Source organism: Lynx rufus, unplaced genomic scaffold (assembly GCF_022079265.1).
Source record: "Lynx rufus isolate CCGP_SWC_20201006 ecotype Redwood Valley unplaced genomic scaffold, mLynRuf1.p SCAF_18, whole genome shotgun sequence".
NCBI classification, from domain to species: domain Eukaryota; kingdom Metazoa; phylum Chordata; class Mammalia; order Carnivora; family Felidae; genus Lynx; species Lynx rufus.
The window spans coordinates 9,102,902-9,123,907 of NW_025814832.1; the positions used below are offsets into that span (position 1 = coordinate 9,102,902).

At 47.9% G+C, this 21,006-nt stretch overlaps 3 protein-coding genes across 4 annotated transcripts; 2 read left to right on the plus strand and 1 right to left on the minus strand.

Moving 5' to 3' along the window:
* Positions 1 to 2,964: 2,964 nt before the first annotated feature.
* LOC124513315 (C-C motif chemokine 8-like) lies at positions 2,965 to 4,532 on the plus strand. Of its 2 annotated transcripts, none has more exons than XM_047081176.1 (3): positions 2,965 to 3,040; positions 3,826 to 3,943; positions 4,303 to 4,532. In XM_047081176.1, the coding sequence occupies exons 1-3, from the start codon at positions 2,965 to 2,967 to the stop codon at positions 4,406 to 4,408; spliced, it is 300 nt and encodes a 99-aa protein (XP_046937132.1). In that variant the 3' UTR covers positions 4,409 to 4,532. The 2 variants fall into 2 exon arrangements, with proteins under 2 accessions (XP_046937132.1, XP_046937133.1); XM_047081177.1 differs by having other exon boundaries at positions 3,832 to 3,943.
* Positions 4,533 to 13,855: 9,323 nt separating this feature from the next.
* LOC124512850 (C-C motif chemokine 13-like) lies at positions 13,856 to 15,140 on the plus strand. The gene is made up of 3 exons (XM_047080454.1): positions 13,856 to 13,931; positions 14,490 to 14,604; positions 15,035 to 15,140. The coding sequence occupies exons 1-3, from the start codon at positions 13,856 to 13,858 to the stop codon at positions 15,138 to 15,140; spliced, it is 297 nt and encodes a 98-aa protein (XP_046936410.1).
* Positions 15,141 to 17,315: 2,175 nt separating this feature from the next.
* CCL1 (C-C motif chemokine ligand 1) lies at positions 17,316 to 19,933 on the minus strand. The gene is made up of 3 exons (XM_047080464.1): positions 19,858 to 19,933; positions 18,549 to 18,660; positions 17,316 to 17,412 (listed from the first exon to the last, which is right to left on the minus strand). Exons 1-3 carry the CDS (start codon positions 19,931 to 19,933, stop codon positions 17,316 to 17,318), a joined length of 285 nt encoding a protein of 94 aa, XP_046936420.1.
* Positions 19,934 to 21,006: the final 1,073 nt, after the last annotated feature.

Sequence of the window (21,006 nt, forward strand, 5' to 3'; positions counted from 1 at the left end):
GTACACAAAGATATCAATATGATGATACCAATAGAAAGCATTTGACAAAATCCAACACCCATTCATGAAAAAACTTTCAGCAAACTAGGAATAGAGAGATGTGTCCTCAACTTAATAAAGACCATCTACAACAGGCCTACAGCCAACATCATATTTACTGATGTAGAAACAATGAAATGATGTTCTTAATCATGAAAAAATGCTTTTCCCCTAAGACTGGGAACAAGGCAAGGATGTTCCCTCTAACCACTCTTATTCAAAATACTGGAAGTCCTACCTAGCTAATGCAATAAGACAAGAAAATAAACAGGTATACAAATTGAGAAGAAACTAAAAAAAAAAAAGGTCTTTGTTTGTAAAAGACATAATTGTCCATGTAGGAAAAGAAACACACACACACACACACACACACACACACACACACACACACACCCCTCCTGCACAAAAAAGCAATTATAACAAGGTATCAAGCTACCAAGTTAATACATAAAACTCAATTATTTTTCCACATACCAACAACAAACAATTTCAACTTGAAATTAATAGCACAATACTATATATATTAGGACTAAAATATAAAGTACATTGGAATGAATCTAAGAAAATATGTATAATATCAATATGTGGAAAACTACAGTAATTTTAATGAAAGATTAAAGAACTAAGTAAATAGAGATCCTATGTTCATGGATAAGAAGAATCAATACTGAAGAAGCAAAGATAGGGGCGCCTGGGTGGCGCAGTCGGTTAAGCCTCCGACTTCAGCCAGGTCACGATCTCGCGGTCCGTGAGTTCGAGCCCCGCATCAGGCTATGGGCTGATGGCTCAGAGCCTGGAGCCTGTTTCCGATTCTGTGTCTCCCTCTCTCTCTGCCCCTCCCCCGTTCATGCTCTGTCTTTCTCTGTCCCAAAAATAAATAAACGTTGAAAAAAAATTTTTTCAAAAAAAAAGAAGCAGCAAAGATAATTCAATAGAAAAGGAAATCTTTTCAACAAATGGTTCTTGTCATCCACATGCAAAATAAAATAAAATAAAATAAGAAGAATATAGATACAGATCTTATACCTTTCACAAAAAGTAACTCAAAATGGATCATAGTCCTCAATGTAAAATTCAAATCTATGAAATTCTAGAAGATAACATAGTAAAAATTGAGATGACTTTGGGTTTGGTGATGACTCTGTAGACACAACACGAAAAGCCTGATCCATGAAATTAATAAATTAATAAGTTGGACTTCATTACAATGAAAAACTTCTCCTGCATGAAAGACACCATTAGGAGAAGACAAACCATAGACTGTGAGAAAACCTTTGTGAAAAACACATCTGTTAAAGGGCTTGTGTCCAAAATATACAAAGAACACTTAAAACTCAATAATGAGAAAACAAACAACCCAATTTAAAAATAGTGACAGGCCTCATCAGAGACACCCACCAAAGAAAATATGCAAATAGAAAATTGGCATATGAAATATATTCAACATCATATGTCATTAGGGAATTGCAGATTAAGACAATAAGAAACAACTTTCCACCCAGGAGAGTAGCTAAAATCCAAAATATTGACAATAGCAAATGCTGGCGAAGATGCAGAAAACAGGAATTCTCATTCTTTGCTAGTGAGAATGAACAATGCATTGTACAGCCACTTTGGAAGACCCTTTGTCAGCTTCTTACAAGGCTAGACATAGTCTTACCATATCATCTAGCAATCACACTCCTAGATATTTACCCAAATGACTTGAAAATTTATGTCCACATAAAGGCCTGCACAAGAATGTTTACAGCAGCTTTATTCATAATTGCCCCAAACTGGAAGCAACCAAGATGTCCCTCAATAGAGGAATGGTTAAATAAACTGATACACACATATGATAGAATACTATTCAGCAATAAAAAGAAATGAGCCATGAAAAGACACAAGGGAAGCTTAAATGCCTATTTCTAAGTGAAAGCAGCCAATCTGAAAAGACCACATACTGTATGGTTCCAACTGTATGACATTCTGTAAAAATAAACATATAGAGATATTATAAAGATCAGTGGTAGCCAGAGATTTGAGAGGAGGAGCACAGGAGAGTCTCAGGGCAGTGGGATTTCCACATGATACCGTAATGGCAGATACATGAGGGGAGGCGAGTAGAAGAGGTCAGTGGTTTGCAAACCTAGCTCCTTCCCTTCCCTCTCCACCCCTACCCCACTGTATGTAAACAAAGGGAAATGAAGGTCTTTCTCAAACAGACCCATTCTACCTGCATGAAATATTGAGTTTCTCCTTATGATTTCACTGGAAAGAAACTTTAGCGTCTAAATAAAATATTTGGAAACACCACCCTACAAGATCAGTATGTGCTGTCCAATTCTCATGCCCCATAACATAAGATTCCATGGCATTAAAACTTGAAGATTTTCCCAGATTCCACCATTCTGCCAGGGTTCTATCAGGCTACCTGTGTGGGGTTCTACAGGAGCTTGACTAGTTTAGGATGCCAGGGGCCTGAGTCTGATGGAAAGTACAGCCAAAGACTTAAAGCCCAGTCTCAGGCCTCCTGGGCCCCAGAGAGGGCCAGATCTTTGATTGTCTTCACTTCACTATGACTTCAGCTTCCATTCTTCCTTTCCAACAGAACATTTTCCATTTCAAACATTTCCATTTCCATTTCCTTAACATTCCATTGAGGTCACTTCCTGTATTTCTCTTGGTACAATGACATACCCTTTCACCTCTACTCCACATAGTCTAAGTGAATGATAGAAACTGTTCAGCTTCCTTCTTCCAGCGTTTGGAAATCACCCCCAGGATCTGGTGCCTACTAAGCATATTCAAAGTCTTACTTCATGCCCCCGCCCACACACTCTGCTCTCTATAAAAGACAGGCAGGGTGTCCAGAGGAACAGCGAGGCTGAAACCAACCCAGGAACTTCCATCTCTCACACCCAAGCTTCTGTGCTTCCCTCTGCCATGAAGGTCTCCGCAGTGCTTCTGTGCCTGCTGCTCACAGTGGCCACCTTCAGCATCCAGGTGCTTGCTCAGCCAGGTAAGGCCCTCTCTTCCTAAGGCTTATCATTTTAACTGTTGTAGGTACTACCATCCCAGCATGCTTGCTGCATAGCCTACATTACAGAGATGGAGAAAGTGAAACCAACAGCAGAGATAAAAAGAGCTGTCCTGGCACAATTAGCCAGAACCAGAACCAGATGCCCAGGCCACTGAGGCCAGTCCCCATGGTCCTTCCTGACACCAGCTGGAGAAGAGACACTAAATGCAGCCACTACCTCAATGACCCTTACATTGTTTGGGGATGTGACACAGAAGGAAGGACCATTTCTCATTGTGGATGTGAAGAACATTTCAGGCAGTAGTGCAGAGGAAAAAAATTAGTGCTTGGGGTTTCAAATTTTGAATTACAGCCAGCCATGTAAGAATAATAAGGACCCAGGGGCCTCTCAGCATGTGACACAGGTTGGCTTTAGAGCCCTTGGGGACAGAAAGCTGGGAAGCAAGTTCTTAGAACTTATCTTTTTGGTGTCAGTGGTTTTGGATCAGTGGATCCTCCTAATGGCACTACTGGATTAGTCTTGTCACTTGAGATTTCTCCATTCCAAGTCAACAATGAGGGTCCCCAGACTCCCAAAGAGGAAACTGACTCCTGAGCACCATTTCATCTGTGGAATGTGAACTAAGGCACTGGACTTGGGAGTGCCCAGTGTTCATTGGAACTTGCATGTTTGTTTTGTCTTTTCCTAGCTTCTCTACCTGCCTTTGCAAATGCATGCTTATGATGCATTATAACTGTATCATTCTTTGCAAAATGTTTTTCAGGTTCAGTTTCCATCCCAATTACCTGCTGCTTCAGTGTGGTCAAAGGGAAGATCCCTATGCAGAAGCTAGAGAGCTACACAAGGATCACCAACATCCAGTGTCCCCAGGAAGCTGTGATGTGAGTAGATCATGCCCTGGAACCCTCCACCAAAAGTTCTGAGTTACTTACAAGGGAAAGATATCGGGATGCCTTTTACCCCATAGAGAAACTGAGCTCACGGGAGGGAATCCATACTCTGTCCAGCTAACCTTCTGGGAGCTTGGCCAGATCATCCAAGTTCTTTCAGCCAGGAGCCTGAGGGCTTCCCCTGGGACAAGAGCACAGTTTCCTTTTAAGGACTTTTCCTCCCCCACCTGTCCCCATCCAGCCCCCTCACCCAGAGAGAAAAAGCTGCTCAGGTTTAGGGTCCAACAGGCCACATTCCTGGACAAAATCCTCAAGGTGCTCCATCTAACTGCCCTCTCTTCCCTCCGCAGCTTCAAGACCAAAACATCCAGAGAGATCTGTGCTGACCCCAAGCAGAAGTGGGTCCAGGATTTCATGAAGCGCCTGGACCAAAAGTCCCAAACCCAGAAACCTTGAACCTTTATACCCGGACTGGAGAGACAGAGCCTGAAGAAAATCTTATTTATTTTCCCCCAACCCTCCCCAGGGCAGAGTGATATTATTTTTTTACAATCCCAACAATAGCACTTTGTATAATAATTTAAAGCACATTTCTTAAATATTATTTAATTATATTTAAGTTATTGATGTTTTGACTTTGTCTGATATAAATGTTTGCAAATGTAAAGTATAAAATCTGGTGGCATGTTTTCTTTCCTGTGAACTCAGTCAAGTTCATGGCAGGATGTCATTGTTCTCCCTCCAACCTGCCTACAGTATTGTCAGGTCCTTCCATGGATCATCAGAGTGAAACACTTCCGAATTCTTAGAAAGTCAATGCTCCTGTACTGCTGTGTAGTGTTGTTGAAATTAATGTTATTTAATGACTATATGTCAATTTCAAAGAAAAAATATATGACTTTAAACTCGTTCTTTTTTTAATGTTTATTTATTTAGTTTTGAGAAGGAGAGAGCACAAGCAGGGGAGGGACAGAGAGAGGGGGACACACAGAATCTGAAGTAGGCTCCAGGCTCTGAGCTGTCAGCACAGAACCTGACGTGGGGCTCAATCTCATGATCTGTGAGATCATGACCTGAGCCGAAGTCGGACGCTCAACTGACTGAGCCACCCAGGTGCCCCTAAACAACTTGGTCTTATTTTTCATGGGGTAACATTTAGCTAGGAGGAAGAAAACGGCAGCAATGGCTGGCAATTTAGGGTTTGGGGGCCATCCTCTAAGAAGTATTTTAGATTCAACTGAGGTTCAGGGTGTTCCAGCCTTTGGCTCCAGTCTCTAACATCACCTGCACATTTCTTTTCTCATCACACCTCCTTTTGTCCAGTCTCTCTCTTGCTTCAAACTTTTCTCCATAACCCCAACTTTTATCTAATTAATCCTCAAACCCAGACTATTGTCCTAGTAGTGAAACTAGAGGAAACTAGATGTCTATAACCTAGAAGCTCTTTCAAGGCTTTTCGTTAAAAAATCTTCAACAGGACTGGTCTTGAATGGGAATGGCATGCAATGGGAAATGAAAAGATTCTTCAGAGCTGGTACAAGAGGGGGAGGAAGAGAGTGGATGGAGGGGGAAATCCCATCTGGCTGGACTCTGGAAAAACAAGACGCACTAAAAGTTTTGGAAATAGGAGTGAAGAACAGTGTCACATTCCAAGATGCACATGAGGAAGAATGACCTGGTATCTGAGTATGGGGTCGGAGTAAGTGAGGGAGGGCCTGAGGGCAGGCAGGCCACTGTAATGGTACAGGGGAGGTGAAGCAGGCTGGGAGTGGGGGTGAGGTTAGGTAGAATGGGCAAGATGGAGTGGTATGTTAAATGTTGGGGAGGGAAAGCATTTGACCTGGAACATAGACCTTCTCTTACAATCTCATAAGGCAACTATTTAGAGACAGCTGGTGCCCTTGAGACACAGAATTAAGCTATCTCCAGCCCCAATCTCCCAAAATTGCAAGCATCTGTTTGAAGGCATGGGACTTCCTTTCCTTAATAGTCTCTTAGTGTCAAGATTGTCTTGTACTTCGTGAGCATGGCTGGCTCCATTTTCAGACATGAGGCCCACCATAGTAAGGCACAAAGAACAGACCACTCCCTGAGGGAAAGACCCACTGACCCAGCTCTGCAGGGCCTGTAATCTGTGATCATGTGGAGGGATATGACAATCTGAGTACACTTGGAAGCATGGCACTTGGGATCTGGTCCCAGAACGGACCCTGACTCTATGTCACTTAGGACAATTGGATCTCTCTCTCCGGCATTAAGATGCCCCATACAAAATGGGAGGTTGTGCTGTTTCACAGGCAGAAAGTGAGGGGACCTGGCAGATGGCCTTACAAGCCCCCTCCATGTCTCTTGGAATCTTGGCCATGCCTGTTAGCTCGGGTAGATTGGGGAAGTAAAGCACCCAGGATTAAAACCATTGAGCCAGGGGCACCTGGGTGGCTCAGTTGATTAAGCATCCAACTTCGGCTCAGGTCATGATCTCGCAGTCTGTGAGTTCAGGCCCCACATCGGGCTCTGTGCTGACAGCTCAGAGCCTGGAGCCTGCTTCAGATTCTGTGTCTCCTTCTCTCTCTCTGCCCCTCCCCGACTCATGCTCTGTCTCTCAAAAAAATAAACATTAAAGTATATATATTTTAAAAAACAAACATTGAGCCAGCCAGGAGCCTAGCCTATTACAAGTCAGATATATCACCTGTCTAAAGACCAGCTTTCCACTAAAGTCCAAGGTAGCACAGTCAAGCCCCAGGGACAATAAGCAGCTGAGTATCAGCTGGGTAAGAGGAGCACTTCTGGCCACAAGAGCTCCATCCATTTCTCACCTCTCTTCCACAGCCTCAAGGACAAGCTGGCTGATGACGTCTGGGACCAGGGTTTCATGAAATAGCCTGACCACAAATCCAATTTCCAATGTAAGAAGACACAGCCTAGAATGACACCCAGGCCACAATCAAAACACAATCCATTTGTTTCCCCTGAGCTTTGCCCAGCTAGCTGCACTCCAGGACTGTGTCATCATATTTCAACTTACAACGAACTTTGTTCACAACATTAAACATAAACACATAAGTAATGTGTCATCTCATTTAAGTTATTGATGTTTTACATGGCCTAACTTGAACATTAGTGCTTTGGAAATCCACATCCTTGTATTGATTGGTTAATATCTGTGAACCCGACTTATTCCCTTGTCAACTAGGAGTGAAGACTGGGGAGGTCACTTGAAGATGATGGCCATCCTCTTGGGCACACCTCTGATTTCACCCTCAGGTCACAGCTTGCCTCAGGCTGTGATTCACTTCAGTCTCTCCACATATGCTGCCAGTGTCCTCCTCACTTCTTGCTTTCTGCCCACAGGCTCCTCTTCGTGTGCCTTCTCAGGTTGGGATTTGGCTCAGCCTACACATTCGCCCAAGGCTCAGAAGTGCGGGGGAGGGAACACAGGGTGACAACCTACTGCCAGTGAAGAGTGGAGGCAGTAGTTCACACACTCCTGCCACCCTTCTTTCCAGTGGTGGATTCTGGGAGCCATTCCATAGGCGTCTCAGGTAGTCCCAGGGGAATCAGTCCCCACTACCCTCTATGCTGACCTGGATTATGCATACTTGTGTTGGCTTCTCCTCCTTCTCCACCTCTGCCACCTGCTCAGTCCTGATCCCTGGGATCCTTGATCCCTTTCCATTGATCACTTCCAAATGAACTATCTGTACACAGGTCCTCATCTAAGGCTCTGTCTTATTGAGTCATGGCTTCATACAGTCAGTATTTGTTCTCCTTTCCTTTGGTCAATGCCTGGATCTCAACAGACAAGTTCACTGGCTCAGGGCCAGGCATTTAGCTGGGAATTTGGTTGGGGTTTTCACCTGGGCTGGGGCTAGGACCAGAATCAGGGACTTGCCCAGTGTGCTCTTTGGGACCAGGGCTCGGACAAGACCATGAACTTGAACAGCATATTTGGTAGGACTGGGTCCAAGAAGGTGGACCACAATTCAGGGCCAACAAGATTGGGACTAAGTTAGCTACATAACTAGGAGAATGTTGACATAGAGAAGGGTGTAGCAAATAAGCAAATATATTGCAGATAACAGAAGTCAAGCCACTTATTGTTGGAGAAGTTTCCATAGACAAAACATAGGAATGTCAGAAAGCTAGGGGAAAAAAGCATGTTGTGTTGGCCTGAAATTGGAGGTATTGGTGCAAACGTTAGGATTTACAGGTAGATGACAGATGATAGATAGATAGATAGATAGATAGACAGACACAGAGGTAGATAAATACAGAGGTAGAATGTAGATGATAGATAAATAGATGATTGGTGATTGATAGGAATACACACAGAGATCATAGGATATGTGTATGTTGAATATATGCTCACCCACCAAACCTTTTTTCAAATCTGCCAAATATTTTCCAAAACTATGGTGCTAATTTACATCCACTCCCACCCACCAGCAATGTATAAGGACTAGAGTTGCTCCACATTTGGTATTGCAACACTTCTGTCAATTCTTTTTAAGTTAGCCATTCTGATTATGAGTATAACTTCCCATAATCCACATAGTAGCGGTTTAAAATTTCATTATACTCATGACTGCTGAAGTTGAGCATCTATTCAAATATTTGTTGGATGCCTTCTTTCATGAACTCCAGGCCATGCTTTTTGTCCATTTTTGGTAATGCTTAGATTTAGATTTTGTCCATTTGTAGATTGCCTGTCTTTTTTATCATAAATTAATAGAAGTAACTTCTGTATTCCTAATAGGAATCTTTTGTCAAATGTGTGAATTGAAACACCTCTCATAATCTGTGGTTTTTCTTTCCACTCCCTTAAATATGCCTTTTGATGAAATAAGCTTCCTAATTTTAATATGGTCCATTTATCAAAATGTTCCTCTATGATTTGTCCTGTTTTCTGTAAAGCATCCATTCAGAACAAGGTTTGGTCCCATGTGGAATCTGTATGGTCTGGAAGCACAATTTAAGTCAGGCCTCACATGATTCCTGTTGGGGGCCAAATGGAAGGAATAATGTTGCAGGTGGATGGGATATTATAAGTGAATGTGGAGATAGGAGAGAAGGAGGTGTGAAGGAAGGAGTAAGCAAGCGGTTTTGCACTGTTTGCGGGGGGATGGAGGGACTTCCCTCCTCTGGTGCCACAAGGGTGCTATTCTCTTCCTCTGCAGGCTTGCCTTTCTCTGGAGAGACCAGCCCGGGGGGCAGAGAGTGCCAGTTAGTGCTGGCTCACTCCCTTCCCATTGACTGCCATTCTAGCAGTCAAATATCCGTTCTGTAAAGTGGAAAGACTGTACTATCTCAATACTCCTGACAGCTTTGAAGAGTAAAGTGAGATGGACAGGGGAAAGCGTAAGTACAGGGTGCTTCCTTGACTAGTTGTAGCTTTAAGCTGTGACAGATCAAGGCTTCCCAACAAGTTATTCCACGAGAATAGACTTCAATGGGTAAACCTCTGAAAATCACAACATGACATAGTGAAGCCAACTCCAGCATGTTCCAGTCTAAGACAGCAGGGCACTAAGATTGCCCAGGGCTACTGGACACTGCTTGCAGGAGGCTTGGATCCTAAGACTCTACACAAGAAAATGATTCTAAAATTACAGGATTCTAAGTTCTGGGAGACTTATATCGTATAAAGATCATTGAGCTAGAAAGGAGGTAGCTGAACTTCTGCTCTAAACATCATTGAGTGAAACCCCAAACCAATAGAGTTTCCATAAGCTCCCACTCTGACCAGGGAGCCTGGGTGAATTTTCAGGTATCCAGAGAATAGCGTCCATTTAGAGCCATCATCAAATAATCCCAGAAGGTCTCAGTATTTCTTTCCCTAGGGCAGAGTCACCCTGGTTATATGGCAGTAGGCTCCTCTGGGGAAGGCTTAGCAAAGATTTACAGTATAGACCTCTGAGTTTCCAGATTTAGCAAAAATACTGCCAATTGCATAGTTACAGTAAAAAAATTGCTCACTGTTTATGTGAAACTCGAATTTAATCAACTGTCTTGTATTTCACCTGCAGCCTAGCATTGCAAGGGCCCTTCCTGGTCTTCCTCATCTGAAGATTTCAGGTCTATGAAACTGTTTAGATTTGATAACTGGGTAAGATGCCATGAATCAATGAATTCAAGTCCCATGAATACAGAGACTTGCATTGGGTTTCAAGAGGCCATGAATTCAAGTCCCATGGATACAGGGACTTGTACTAGGTTTCTGCCCATAAAACTTAGAATTTTCTGCCTAAAGTCAAGCAGTCCCTTAGTAAGCATCCCATCCATTTCACATCTAGGGATCTCATAACTGCTGCCACTGATCCCTGCTGGCCAAAACACAGATTACCTCTCCAGCCCTGGGGCTCCTGGGGGGTAACTGTGCCCACCTTGTCTCTGCTGCTCAAGAAGCAGCACTGTCCAGCCTGTGCCATCCCAGATCCCACTCCTCCCAGTGGGATCCAGACTCAGATGTATCACAGCATGGTTCCCCAGCATGGGCCCCAGACCAGAGGCGTGAGCATCACTTGGTCACTAGTTAGAAATGGAGGTTGTTGGCACTGTGATGAGCACTTTCCATGGATTATCTTATTCAACTCTGACATCAAAGTGAGGTAATAACTAACCATCAGTTTCCTCTTAGAGGCTCAGAGAGGTAAGCGATTTACTCCAAATCACATAACCAGTCAATGGTGGATATAGGACTTGAAGCCATGACTGGCTGACTCCAGATCCCTGGCTCCTAACCCCACTCTCCTATGAGATATCATGTCCCGAAGCAGAGGGAAGGACAGACAGGAGTCCCTACAGTCAGGAGGGTTTGGATGTCCCTTCACCCACTCGATTTGTGGGTTCAGGGTGCATGTGTAGGAGTGGTCACTAATGGCAGAAGAACACACAAGACTCATTCCGTCCAATTTATTGACGTAGGCGTACTTGCGGAAAAATCGGGATTTAATGTGTTAGCACGAGTACCTGGAAATGATGTTAATGCTCAGCCAGATTGGCTGATTGGAGTCTAGGCTTACAAAGAAGGCTGCAGTTAATTAATCTGTAATCTGAGACTTCCCTGGGGTGTTAGGAAGGAGTGCAAAGGCTCAGAGAAGTGGATCTGTTGAAAGGGATCTACTTGCTCCCAGGGAAGGCCCCTGGATGCTTCTTTTGCCAAGGCTTTCTGGTGGCTTCACTAGAGATCAGAGATGGCTATGGGATGCGCTGTAACTCCATGGTTCCCAAACTTGGGTACACACCAGAATCACCTGCAGGGCTCGTTGAAACACAGTCGGCCACACAACCTTACCTGTGATGATTTAAGCAACTATGATGCCAACAGACACTCCTAAAATATATGAGCGACCCAATCCCAGAATCCCATGTGGAAGGACCATTTCCAGGAGCCATTTCTGGTACTGGGTCCAAACCTATGCCAGTGAGGGTCCTAATAAGGAATAGATAACACTTAAATTTGAGTGATCTGGGGACGGATTAGTAGAAGCTATTTAGCAAGATGTGGGCTAAATGTGGAGAAACCACAGGGGTGCATTAGTACTCTGAGGCTAGTAACAGTGTAGGAACTGACCCTTAACCCAAAGAGGAAAGGCCAGGGTATGCGCCCCCCTCCCTCCAGCCCCTGGAGAGAAGTGAAGGCCATTGGTTGAGGACTGCATCCACGCTGAGGCCCAGAGGAGGCAGCAGACCTCACCTTACTCTACTCCCTCTCTCACGCCCCAAGGGGCTCCCTAGTGCGCAAGCGCTGCCCACAGACGGCAGACCTGAAGTCCTACTCTACAAATCCACATAGGTTGGCTTCCCAGGTCAGAGAAGAGGGTGGACCAGAAAGGAATGTGTGTCCAGGGGGACAGGTTTCCTTTCTCGTGTGGTTCTTGACAAATTTTTGTGTCAAAGTTATGTAAGATGTACAACATGAATTGGAGTGGGGGCGCCTGGGTGGCTCAGGTCATGATCTCACAGCTTAGGGGTTTCAGCCCCATGTCGGGCTCTGTTCTCACAGTTCAGAGCCTATAGCCTGCTTTGGATTCTGTGTCTTCCTCCCTTTTGCCCCTTCCCCACTTGCTCTCTCTCTATCTTTCAAAAATAAATAAACATTAAGTTAAAAAAAAAACATGAGATGGAGTGCACACTCTTTTGATATTCTCTGGAACAAAATTGTGAAAGATTAATCCATGGGATGCTTGAAGGAATTAGCTATGAAAGCCCTTGGAACCAGAGGATGTTTTGTAGGAGGATTTTCAATGACTGATTCCATTTTTTCAGTAGTTTTAGAATTACTCTTTTTTTTGGCAGTCTGGTAAGTTATATTTTTTAGGAATTCATCCATTTCATCTAAATTAAAATTTTTGGCATAAGGGTCCAATTTTCCTTCTGGAGTCTACAGGCTCCAGGGTGACACCTCTCCCTTTATTCCTGCTGCTGGCTATCTGTGCCTTTTTGCATGTATGTTTGAGACAGACAGAGAGAAAGGGAGAGAGAAGGGGAGAGAGAGAGAGAGAGAGAGAGAGAGAGAGAGAGAGAATCTATAGCAGTCTCCACGCTCAATGTGGAGCCAGACTTAGGATTCGATCCAACAACCCTGGGATAATGACCTTAGCCAAAATCAAGAGTTGGATACTCAACAGACTGAGCCACTCAGGTGCCACTTTTTTTGTATTTTTTTTTTCATGGTGAGTCTCAGGAGAGCATTAGCTTCGTTGTAGGTTCATCAAAGAACCGATTTTGAGCTCCATCAATCCTTTCCAGTATATATGATTTGATTTTCTATTTCACTAATCTTAGCTCTCTATTTCCATGCTTTTACCCTCATTGCACACAAGTGAAAAATAACTTGCTAGAGTGGAAAGACCCACAAGAATAGAAAACCTAGGGGAAAGCATTCCAGGCAGGTCCAAAAAGTAAGTAAGGTCTGGGAGCTGGGAAGAAGCATGGGGAACAGAAGGCTCAGGCCACACCCCTTGGCAGGTGTTTTCCCAGAGTCCAAGCCCATTCCCCCCTCCCACCGTGCACACGGGGATGTTCGCCCAAGCTCAAGCTCAGCCAGAAGCTCACTGCAGTGGGGAGCCAGGCCCAGAAGCAAGGACCCCACTTTGTTCTACTCTGCAACTGCCTTCCCAGCAACCGCTCTAGAAACTCAACGGTCCTCCCTGAAAACAGGGGTCCTGGACAAATCAGTGGACTTTAAGCCGTATCTCTCTGGGCCTGAGTGGCAGAAGGGGGCACCAGTAGGTAACAAGAGGAGCCCTTGTCATCCATCAGAAGCTGGCTTTGATTTGTCTCAAGTACGAGACTTCCACATAAACCCGCCCGGAGGAAGACTTCTGCAGTTCAGTGGCAGTGATTATATGTAAACAGACCAGCTCTCTCTTCTGGTGCCGCCACTCACTTCCCACAAGACTTTGGGGCAAGTTACTTCATGTCTCCGCACCCCAGCATCTTCATCTGTAAATGGGCACGATGATAACGGTATACACCTCGTCAGGACTAGATACATCGCCCATGCAGAGCCCTCACACGGCGCTCTTTCTCTGGTTGCAGAGAAAGCCAGACCCTGGAACAGCTCCTGGGAGCACTCACTATGGAGAGTGGTACCACGTCTGTCTTCCCACTTCCTCTCTGTGGCCTGGGCAGCTGGAAGGAAACAGTACCTGCCCTGCTGCAGCCACAGCTTCCTTCTTGAAATTCCTGGAAAACGATGGTAGCCAACCCCCAGCTCAGCAGATTCAGGAGCGCCCTGCATCTCAACTTGACCATTACGCGGCCCAGGCAGTCGTCCCTCTGGCGGCCCCTGCCCTCTCTGCTTCCTTATAAAAGGCAGGCAGGGCCACCAGCATTGCAGAGAGGCTGAGACCAGCCCAGAAAGTTCCAGATCTCACGCCCCAGCTCCCTGCGGTCATGAGGGTCTCCGCAGCGCTTCTGTGCCTGCTGCTGGCAGCTGCCGCCTTCAGCCTCCAGGCGCTCGCCCAGCCAGGTAAGCCCCTCTCTCCCTCCTTCCCGCCCTCTCTCCTTCTTTTCCTTTTCCTCTCCTTCTAGGAAGCCCAAAGCCAAAGTGTCCCACTTCTGAGCCTATCAGAGCCCTGGGAATCCTCAGAGCTTCACTTGAACGTCTAATTTTAAAGACAGAAAGCTGAAGACCAAGCTGGGGACAGAGGGGTCCTACGCGTCCACCCCCAGCCATTGCAGAGCCAAGATAAAACCTAAGCCGTTCACCCCAAATCCAGGGCCTTTTTTTTGACCCTGGCCGACCTTTGCAAACTCGGCACACGGAGCACCAGAGCCAGGACCTGTCACACTGGCCTGCCCCTGTCTGCAATGACGTGTCCGCACCATGCAGCTGAGAGAACCTTGAGCCATGTGGTCCAGGTCTCACCCCACCTCGGGGCTTCGGGCAGGAGCACTGGACCTGGGGTGGATAAGATCCATTTCTGCCTCTTTCCTTTCCTGTCCCCAAAGATGCTTCCTGCCCTATTCAAGCTGAGAAAAACCTAGCGCCTCCAAAAAGGCTTTTTCTTTGTGACTTTATCTCTAGGTGCATTCAGTGCCCTGTTCCCTTGCTGTTTCACGTTTAACAATAAGAAGATCCCCTTGCCGAAGCTGACAACCTATCGAATCACCAGCAGCCACAGTCCCCAGACAGCTGTCATGTAGGTAGAAAAACGCTGCTCACCCGCTCCCTGACCCCACCCCACCTCATTCCCACATCCCCGCACCTGAAGTGCCACCCCAGAAGACAGGCATCAGACCAACCCGGGATCTTATACTCAGGGGGTACGATTTTACCAGACTGTGATTACACTGAAAACAGGCCCAGAGAGGGCTGTTTTCCCCTCCACACCCCCTCCCACCCCCGCTCCCCGAATGGGCTTGCAATCTCACAGTTGCTTTGTCTGATGCCAGGCCAGCTTCTCTGGGGCCTCTAAGAACAGCGACTACCTCCAGAGTCCCCTTCTTTCCACACCCCCCCTCCCTCCTGTCCCAGGGAGGATCCCTCACCTGGAGCAGGTGGGCCACGCAGGGTTTAGAGCACAGTGAGTCCTCTCTGGATCTAACTGTGCAGCCCTCCTGCATCCACAGCTTCAGGACAAAGCTGGCCAAGGAGATCTGTGCTGACCCGAAGGAGAAATGGGTCCAGGAGTATGTGAAACAGCTCAGTCAAAAATCTCGTGCCCTGAAGCCTTGAACTCGTCCAGCCACACTAAGACCAAGCCAGAGTGTGAGAAACGACGATTTATTCACCTCCAGACTGCCCGGCTATACCCTGGACTAATTTTACTGTAATTTTCAAACAAGGTGCTTTCCATATTGTGATGCAAAAAAAAAAAAAAAAAAAAAAAGTACCAGGTCTTAAGTAATATTTAATGTTATTTGAATTACTGCCGGCCTTGGGGTTGTTTTTAATATTGGTGATCTTTTTTTAAAGCAAGGCCTTGAGCCAGCTGCTTCCCGTCATAAGCCCCAGTTCCCTGACCTATAAGCTGCCAGCAGTGGGTCTGTCTCTGCCTAACTCCCCAGCCATTGTATGGGCTTCCAGATCTTGGGTTGCTGCGATCCGGGGAGGGGAAGACCTTGCGAATGTGAAGTGTAGCTAACTAGGTTAGTGCAGAAAGGAGAAGGCCATTGGTAAGACTGTGGGCTTGTTGCAGAAAATACATTTTGTTTAAAATCTCCTAAGGGTGTTCTCTTGGGGAAGCGTCACTTCCAACCAGTAGGGGGCGCTCCCAGGCGCATGTGGCTGGCGGAGGGCGCTGGAGGAATGCGGCCGACCTGGGGAGGCCCTCGCGAGGTTGGTGGCTGGCCGACCTGGGCTCATTGGAGTGTCGCAGAGGGCCTGGATCAGCAGCCTAGCATGTTCTAGAACAATTACTCCGCCCCCAGCATCAGCTTCTAACTGGTCTCTCTGCCACCATGCCTCCCCGCTCCAAGCGGTCCTCAGAGTAATACAGACACTACGTGCACCTGACCTCCAGGGGAAAACGAAATGACCTGGTCCTAGTTAGTAGCGACCCTGAAGGATGCCAGAGCGCAGTCACGGCAAAGATTCTTCTCGAGGAAGCACAGGATGGAAAGGAAGGGAGAGGGGTTGGAGTTTGGGGTTCCGGGGACGGAAGAGGCAGGGTCCTTTAGAAAGGAAGGTTGAGGCGGGGCTGTAGAGGGATTGGAATATCAACGGGCGGGCGGGCGGGCGGAGTTTGGAGTCTGTTCTGAAGGCAGGAGGGAGGGGCCAAAGCCCTCAAGAGCCATGGAGAGGGCAGAGGCATGCCAGGGTGGGTGGCCTGGGACCCTGGGTTGGAAGGAGTTGGCAAAGGAGAGCTGAGAGCAACTCACTGCCCTGCGGTGGTCCTTACAAGAGAGGATGGGAGGAAGCACGGCGGTCGTGGGGGCAGAAGGGAAGAGGCAGTTTAAGAAGAGTGGGCCAGACAGACACTGTGCTGCCAGGGAAAGGAGAGAAGCCTCTTTTAGAGCAGCCATGAGGACTTCTCCCCTAAGGCCACTCCTTTAAGGGCACCAACCCTGAGACCCAGAAGCCACATCCCTCCCTTGCTGTTCTCCCCGGAGTCCCACACTGCACCAGTCGGGGACTGGTTTGACAGGGACGGGGCCTCCGCTTCCCCTATGTGTCTATCTTGCATGCTGTGTCAGGCCGTCACTTGCCATCTTGGGACACAGGGGAGAGTTCTGGCCTGAGAGGCAGGAGCCCCAGGCTCTACCACCAGACCTGACCCTGACTCGCTGTGTATCCTCTGGCCTATCTCTGTCCCTCTCCAACCCTCAGTCACCTCATCTGTAGAATGGGCCTAGCAATGTCTTACAGGCGGATGACCTCACAAGATCCCCTCCAGCTAGGGCAGCTGTGACTTTGGGAACCCCAACCCTGAGTTCCCGTTTTCTGCTTCACCGTGCCTTCCTCCCCCCCCCCGCCCCCCCCCCCGCCAAACCTGGAAGCAGAGAATCTACATCACTGTCCTGAATTAATGTTCCCCCCACGCCCCAAGAAAAGGCAGTCAGCTGAGACATGCAAGTCATTTATTGTCTCTGTTGATAAGAAGTCAATTCTTCTGGCACCAACCAGTCTTCCCCACCCCCACCCACCTGGCTCCTGGCCCCAGCTTCTCAGTGACAATCAAGTTTGCATCCGAAATCCCTGTGGGATCCAAGAAGCCCAGGGAGGCAGGAATTGAAGATTCTAGCATTTAAATATATAAAGTGCAACAACATAGCTTATTAAGACTGAGTCAACCCTCTACGACCTTGCAAAGCTGGGCAGAAGGACGGGCATAGGGTCAGGGGCTGAGGCGGGGGACAGGTGAAGCCATGCGGTCTTCAGAGTCCAGGATGGAAGGAAATCCACTTGTGTTTACTTTAGCAGGCATGGTTTCTTGGACTTTAAAGATTGCTTAACCCATTGGGCTGTCGGCAAGACACAGGTCTCTCTGCCTCCCTTCAGCTTGATTCTGTGGGAAAAGAACAAAGGAGGAGCCGAATCACCTTGAGTTGCCCCCTGGGTGCCACACACAAGTCCCATCTCCCCCTCCTTGCTGCTGGGTTCCCCGAAGCTTCTCTCTCTGGGCCTGTAAAATGAAATTGTGGCATAAGACCTGCGGCTTGTACACTGGGAAGAACTCCCAAACCTCGGGAAGAGCTTATTCAACTGAGTTTCTCCCTTTTCTGGAGAGTGTGACTTGTTGTATTAGGGCGGGGTAAGGGCTGCCGACACTCTGAGGATTAGCTAGTATGGAAATTTCCGTCCTAGGCCATCTATGAGGGCCCTCGATCCATCTTTTCATGTGTCTGTGTCCATCTGGAACCCTCAGTCATTGCTTTAGATTCACTGTGTGTGTGTGTGTGTGTGTGTGTGTGTGTGTTTCTTTTCTAACCTGCCCACCTCTTTAACTTGGCTGTTGTCCAACCAAACTATAGACCAATTCTAACTTTAATTATCTGGGTGACCTCAGACAAATATCTCTACTTCCCTGAACTTCACTGTTCATGATAATGAAAATGGGTGCCCCAAAAGGGTTAGCCAAGATCATATACGTGAATGCTTTCTAGATACTGAAAAGCGGGGGTAAGCTACCTCAGTCTAACTTTCTAATGACCCTATGATGCGACTGTCATCTTAACTCCATTTCACAGATAAGGAGTGCAGAGGAGTGCCCAGACAATGAGGTGCAGAAGAGTTACCCGCCCAAGGTCAACCAAGATTATAGGTTGGCAAATCCCGAGGCAGGAAATAATTGTGACCCCCTCACTTTTCCCACTACACAGTAATTCCTGGAGCTTTTAAGCAGTCCCTTCTTCTGGACATAAAATATCAGGATATAATACTTGGCGCCTTGGAGTTCCAAGAAACCCAAGTCACTGTGGGAGCGCAGGGGCATCCCTCCTGGCACCTGCTAAGAAGCACGGCGCTCCCCCTGGCGCCCATGCTGGGCTCTGCACACCTAGATCTTGGCGGCCTCGCTCCAGGTTCGGAAACCAGAATCTGGTGGAGCATCGCCATCTAGCGTCTGCCATTCTAATTCCAGGTGGGCTGATTTCTGGTCCCTGGAGGAGGGAGTCAGGAACTGACCCAGGGAGGGCCACTCACATTAGACTACTGCGGGAGCACGCGGAGCTGGTGTTTTTGTAACACTGGATTCTCTGCGAGGAAATCTTCTTCTCCACAAACGTGAAGCAACAGTTGGAGGACGATACGTGCACTAGAAGAAAAACACACAAAAAAAATGGTTTGCATCTATTTCTTAACCTGGACGTTGTTCCTTTTATCCAAGTGGTTAGAAACAAACAAACGAACAAACAAACAAAACCTTTTGGGACAGGCCCAGGCTTGGGGACTACATCCAGCCCAGTGCAGTGCTGTCTCATCAGCCACCTAGTTCTGTAGGTAGGCAGAGGGTCAGGACATTGGGGTTCAGATCCCAGCTCCCTCCAATCCAGCTGTGTGGCCTGGACCAAGATGAGCCCCCATCTGGGCCCCAGACTTCCCATCTGTCAAATAGGACTTTTTGGACTGATTTTTAAGAAGCTTCCAGTTCTGACATCCCACCATGAGTGTATGGTTCTGGCCCAATATTTGGGTTCAAGGGCTCAGGACTCCACATTCTGGGGGCCCAGTGAGCCTGGTGCAGACAGGACAACTGTGGTCTGTGGCTTTCGGTCAAGACTAAGAATGGTTCAAGGAGTTCAAACGGATGAGATGACCAGGGAAGAGCTTTCAGGAACTGAGATGCTCTCCACCCCCTCTCTAGAATGCCCTTTACCCAGGCCCTCAGCCCTGTCCAGGCTCCACCCCCAACTCGGCCACTTTACACACTCTTTGCCACCCCCCACCCCCCAAGAGACTCAAATTCCAATCCTGGCTCCTTCCTCCTCGTTTCATTGTCTACGCAGCGTTTTTCAGGTGCCTGGAATTAGATCAGTCTTCTTTCCAGAGCCCCGAGGGCAAGCATTATCAATCCCATTTTTCCAGCAGGGAACGCAGAGTTTGAGAGGTAAAGTGACTGGCCTGAGTCACTGGGCCAACACTTGCCCGACAGTGACTAGCCACCCGTTCTAGTCTCAGTCCTGACTTTACACTCTGCCTGTTACCTGTTCCCCGGTAGAGGCAGGACCCAGTCCCTCCTCAGGCCTCCTGGCTTGCCTAAATAGCCTCAGAGCTCCCTGGATGAGGCAGGGCCTGCTTCGGCTGAGGCTGGCAGCTGAGCTGTGGCTCTGGCCTAAACACCTTCTCCCTCCGGCCCCTTGCCCCTACCGCATCCAAGTCCTCCATTCACCCTCTTCAGGAAGAATTCTTCCAGGAGGAGGGGAGACAGAGGCCTTGAGTTCAGGGCAAGCCCTGCCCACAAACCCAGAGCACCCTCCCCAAGGAGGAGCGTAGTGACGCCAACCACACTCACTGCTCCTGCTGTCCGCCTCGTGCAGCCACATCCCAGCCAGCAGCAGGCACACCAGGGCCACGGTGATGAGCTTCATCCTGGGGGGTCTGGCTCAGACCTCCTTGCAGCGGTCTCGATGTGTCTGGTGAAGCTAAGAGCTCTTCCCTGGCCCATGCTGCGGGGCCCAGAGCTTTTATTCGATGACCTGAGTGGGGTTTCCCAGCCCCTGGTGCAGAGGCGGGGAAGTCACAGGGAGGAGAGATGCTTACTCACGCCCAGTGACCACATGGAACACTCCTTTCCCCACCTCTCCTGGGTAGTGTGCAAGGTATGGGGAAACTTCTCCGAGTGCAGGAGCAGATAAGGATCTTGAGAAAATGAGTAGGAGCCGTCCCGGCTGAGTGGGAAGTGGAGACAGGAGAAAGGAAGTTGCCTGTTTGTGGCTTCTCTGACCCCACATCCTTCTGGCCCGGGCCGGAGCGGCTGGCCCGGGACATGGTGGAGAGGAGGGCCAGGGCTGAGACATACCTGTGTTTTAGCCCCGTTCTGCAGGAGAGAAGTTGCACAAACTCACATATCCCAAGTCACACGTGCGCTGCAAGGTGGAGAGAGTGACACACATCCCGAGGGTGTGCCATGAGAGGTAAATCTGCTATGTCACGTGCCTGGCCCAGATCGTTGCCATTGCTATTTTTTCAATCACTCAACACTCCTCAACAGCTTGCTCTGCCCCAAATCCTCAGGGAGCCCCAGGAAAGACAGCTACCGCTAACGGGTGGTGCCTCATCTTGACCTGGCTGCCCCTAGACTCACAGATTAACAAGTAAAAGCCACACAGTGTGAGGCCTGCAGTGGATGTGCCATCTGGAGGGGGACGGGAAGGACCAGGAACTGCCCAAGGGCATCCAAAAGGCCGCCCAGGGGAATGTTCTTCACACAGAGCCTCCTGCAGAAGGGCTGAAGTAGGAAGGGGCGTGCCAACAGAGGAAGGGGCTTGAGTAAGGACAGGGAGGCATGGGGGACCACACTCCTTGAGGGTGTGGGGGTAAGGAGAGTGGACTGAGTAGGGAAGTGGCAGGAGAGAGATGCGGCTGTGTAGCCACAGAGTGGCCAGGTCATGCCAGACATCGTGAGCAGTGCTTGGCACAAACAGCACATAGTAGTTGCTCC

Excerpts from the sequence above, each read along its gene's own strand:
- LOC124513315 (XM_047081176.1), top strand. The coding sequence starts at position 2,965 with ATGAAGGTCTCCGCAGTGCTTCTGTGCCTGCTGCTCACAGTGGCCACC. Across the intron at positions 3,041-3,825 it reads CCAGGTGCTTGCTCAGCCAG|GTTCAGTTTCCATCCCAATT; the intron begins GTAAGGCCCTCT and ends AATGTTTTTCAG. Across the intron at positions 3,944-4,302 it reads TGTCCCCAGGAAGCTGTGAT|CTTCAAGACCAAAACATCCA; the intron begins GTGAGTAGATCA and ends TTCCCTCCGCAG.
- LOC124512850 (XM_047080454.1), top strand. The coding sequence starts at position 13,856 with ATGAGGGTCTCCGCAGCGCTTCTGTGCCTGCTGCTGGCAGCTGCCGCC. Across the intron at positions 13,932-14,489 it reads CCAGGCGCTCGCCCAGCCAG|GTGCATTCAGTGCCCTGTTC; the intron begins GTAAGCCCCTCT and ends CTTTATCTCTAG. Across the intron at positions 14,605-15,034 it reads AGTCCCCAGACAGCTGTCAT|CTTCAGGACAAAGCTGGCCA; the intron begins GTAGGTAGAAAA and ends CTGCATCCACAG.
- CCL1 (XM_047080464.1), bottom strand. The coding sequence starts at position 19,933 with ATGAAGCTCATCACCGTGGCCCTGGTGTGCCTGCTGCTGGCTGGGATG. Across the intron at positions 18,661-19,857 it reads CGAGGCGGACAGCAGGAGCA|TGCACGTATCGTCCTCCAAC; the intron begins GTGAGTGTGGTT and ends TTTTTCTTCTAG. Across the intron at positions 17,413-18,548 it reads TGCTCCCGCAGTAGTCTAAT|AATCAAGCTGAAGGGAGGCA; the intron begins GTGAGTGGCCCT and ends CTTTTCCCACAG.